This window comes from Arachis hypogaea, chromosome 18, assembly GCF_003086295.3.
Source record: "Arachis hypogaea cultivar Tifrunner chromosome 18, arahy.Tifrunner.gnm2.J5K5, whole genome shotgun sequence".
In the NCBI taxonomy this organism is placed as follows: Eukaryota; Viridiplantae; Streptophyta; class Magnoliopsida; order Fabales; family Fabaceae; genus Arachis; species Arachis hypogaea.
The window spans coordinates 6036773-6039945 of NC_092053.1; the positions used below are offsets into that span (position 1 = coordinate 6036773).

General features: G+C 35.1%; 1 protein-coding gene across 1 annotated transcript; it reads right to left on the minus strand.

The window, feature by feature from the left end:
- Positions 1–666: 666 nt before the first annotated feature.
- On the minus strand, positions 667–2878 carry LOC112772332 (cytochrome P450 94C1). The gene is made up of 2 exons (XM_025817255.3): positions 2313–2878; positions 667–1812 (listed from the first exon to the last, which is right to left on the minus strand). Exons 1-2 carry the CDS (start codon positions 2814–2816, stop codon positions 814–816), a joined length of 1503 nt encoding a protein of 500 aa, XP_025673040.1. The 5' UTR covers positions 2817–2878; the 3' UTR covers positions 667–813.
- Between the last annotated feature and the right edge of the window lie 295 nt (positions 2879–3173).

Sequence of the window (3173 nt, forward strand, 5' to 3'; positions counted from 1 at the left end):
TTACAAAATAATTATATCTATAATTTAGTTACTCTACTCACAATTTTTATTAATGATTGATGATATAAAATGTTAACTGATAGTATATATACATGACACATAACATATATATTCAATTGGACGTTAACTAAATATATTTAAACAAATTTTTTAATTTAGTCACTAGGTCATATTGGAAATAAAATTTTTGTAATTAAAGAAAATGACTAAATTAATAAATTTTCATAAATATATCTAATTAGACATGCCAATGAGTTATAACTCAAATGACATAGCCTCTCCATATTCATCTAAGAAGTCACGGATTCGAGTATCTCTATCTTTGGTAAAAAAAAATCTAATTAGACATATTAGGTATTATATATATTATCAATTAATGTTGTACAGTATCAATCTTTAAAAAAAATTGTTAATAGAATAACTGAATGATATATATGATTAATTCATAATCTTTAAAAGACTAATTTAATTAAAAAAAATTTTAAAAATAAATTTTAAAAAATATATTACCTTTTAAAAACTAATTTGAATATTAACTCTAATTTAATAACATATTTTATTTTATATTTTTAAATATTAATAACTAATTAATGCCTTAAATCAATTCGCGCTCTAACATTTTCAAATAATATGCTCCATATATTTACCCCAAAAGCCAACAGCCAGTAGAGAAGAAAATTACTTGAATTTATTTAGTTGCGACAAAATTTACATAGCTTGATACTTTGATTCCCCTTACATTAGATCTCACCTACTCCAAATGTAACTACCAATAATTACTCAACATGGATCAACTTTAACTCTACAAGCTTCTCAGGGGTCATTCCATCGCCCACTTCTCTCATAAACCCGAACCGACAACCCACCCCGCATGGTTGCGGTAAGACCTGGTGCAAACCGGGGCTCCGTGTCAGACCCAACTACCCGAATATCAAATTGCCTTATCAATGTAGCCACCAAGGATTTCATCTCTACAACTGCCAACTCTTTTCCCAAACAAATCCTAACCCCAGCCTGAAAAACCGGGTATTTAAATGGATCCTCCGGCACAAACACACCGTCATGCAACCATCTTTCGGGTTTGAATTTGAGGCAATCGGACCCCCAAACCCGCTCCATCCGACCCATTGCATACGGATGATATGTAACCCTCGTACCCATGGGTACAAATGTACCATCCGGTAACACATCATCCTCTTGCGCGAACTTGGAGTCAAACTGAACCGGCGGAAAGAGTCTCATGCTCTCGTAAATCGCAGCAGTGAGATAATGCATTCGCTGCAGCTGCTCGAAACTCGCACATTCCTGGACCGGATTGTCCAGGATCCGGTCCAATTCTTCCCGGATCAAGACCTCAACACTTGGGTTTTTGGATAACAAGAAAAAGAAACCGGTTAACGCGGCCGCAACAGTGTCGCGACCAGCCAATAGAAAACTAACGATTATGTCTCTGAGGTATTTGTTGTCGTTTTCGACAGAGCTCATGAACCTTGAGAGGAGATCCTTTCTTGTGGAGAATCCGATTTTCCTGCGCTTGTTTATTAACTCTTCTGCTAAGTTGTTTATGATTTTGATGGCTTGCTTCAGCTTCTTCTCGGATCCAATGTTAAGTAGGCGCTTGATCTTCCATGTGATTGGTGATGATGTCATTGCACGCTCTGCCGAGAGCTTGGAGGCCGTGTCGAAAGCGGCGGCGAAGGGTGAAACAGGTAGGGATGGTTGGAGACAACCTGGGTCCACGCCGAAGGAGAATTTGCAAATGTTGTCGAACGAGAAACGTCGCAATATGTCTTGTAAATCCATCACACTATCCTGTTTCAGACATATTTTCTCTTTAACATTACTTCTGTCACTAACCGTTTCTAAAACTGAAAAATTACATGCATGCTTGGTTAAAAAGAAAATCACTAAATTTATAAACTCGATCTAATTATATTTTATAAACTCGATCTAATATATTGAAAAATAAAGGTAACTTTGTCCGGTATTATTCGCTCCAACATAATATATATGAAGTAAAAATTAAAATGCAGGTATTTTTATATAAAATTAATAATAATTAAAAATTATTAAATAATTTAGTTAAATTATTTTCAACTGTAATTAAATTGTCATCCATATATAGTATTAGTTGAACAGTAATATTATATAATTAATTTTTTATTAATATTAATTAATTTTTAAAAATTATTTTATTTATTTTAAAATTTTAATCTTAGGTAATAAAATTTTTTATTTTTAATTTTAAATATTAAAATTAATTAATATTAATTAACTTAAAAATGATTTTAGGCATTGAAATGCAAATAAACCTGGTCCTGTTGATCACATGCAACCGAAGAAACCATGAGAGGAAGGAGCCTGGTTCGTATCTCTTCCGTCACTATCTGCAGCGCGTAGGTCCGAACCGCCACGCTCCCGAGCTCCAGGCTGGCCATCTTCCTCTGGAACATCCACGCGCTGCCGTCAACATTGAAGATCCCGTGGCCCAAGAGATCGCCCAGGATGGCGGAGAACGGCTTCCCTTTGGGGTAGTTTTGGAAGCGCGTCTTAAGCATGTACTCAACGTTGATGGGGTTTGAAGTTACGATATTGCCCAAGACGTGGATGTGGATGGTTCCGGTGGCGGAGTTACGGAGGAGATGAGTGTACCAATCGGAGAGGTTTGTGAAGTGGGTGGTCCAACTCATTGTTGTGTAGGTCCTGCAGGTGTGACAGTTGCACCATGGCTTCATCCTCGAGAGGAACAACAGGAATGAGAAGATACAGAAGAGGAGTGTGAACAAGAAGAACAACAAACCCAATGTGTTCTCCATTGATTCAGAGTTCAGACCATGAACAACCACCACCTTGCTTCAGAGTTGAGAATCACTTGGTGGGTTATATATAGGGGGAGAGATTTCATCTCATAGTCTAGCAAATAGATTCTCTCCAATTTTTTTAACACTTTACAAGATACAGTGTAATTTTTTATCTTTAATTTTATAAGTAGGACCAAAAATAAATAAAAGAAAGAGTAATAAATGGTTAGATTAAGCACTAGACACTATCTAATTCTTTTTTCACAGGAGAAGATCCATTCTCCATAATCTACTATATATTTAATGATAAAAAAACATTTTATTTTTCAAACAGATAATGCCAGAAAAAAAATCAAAACTTATTTTATTTAA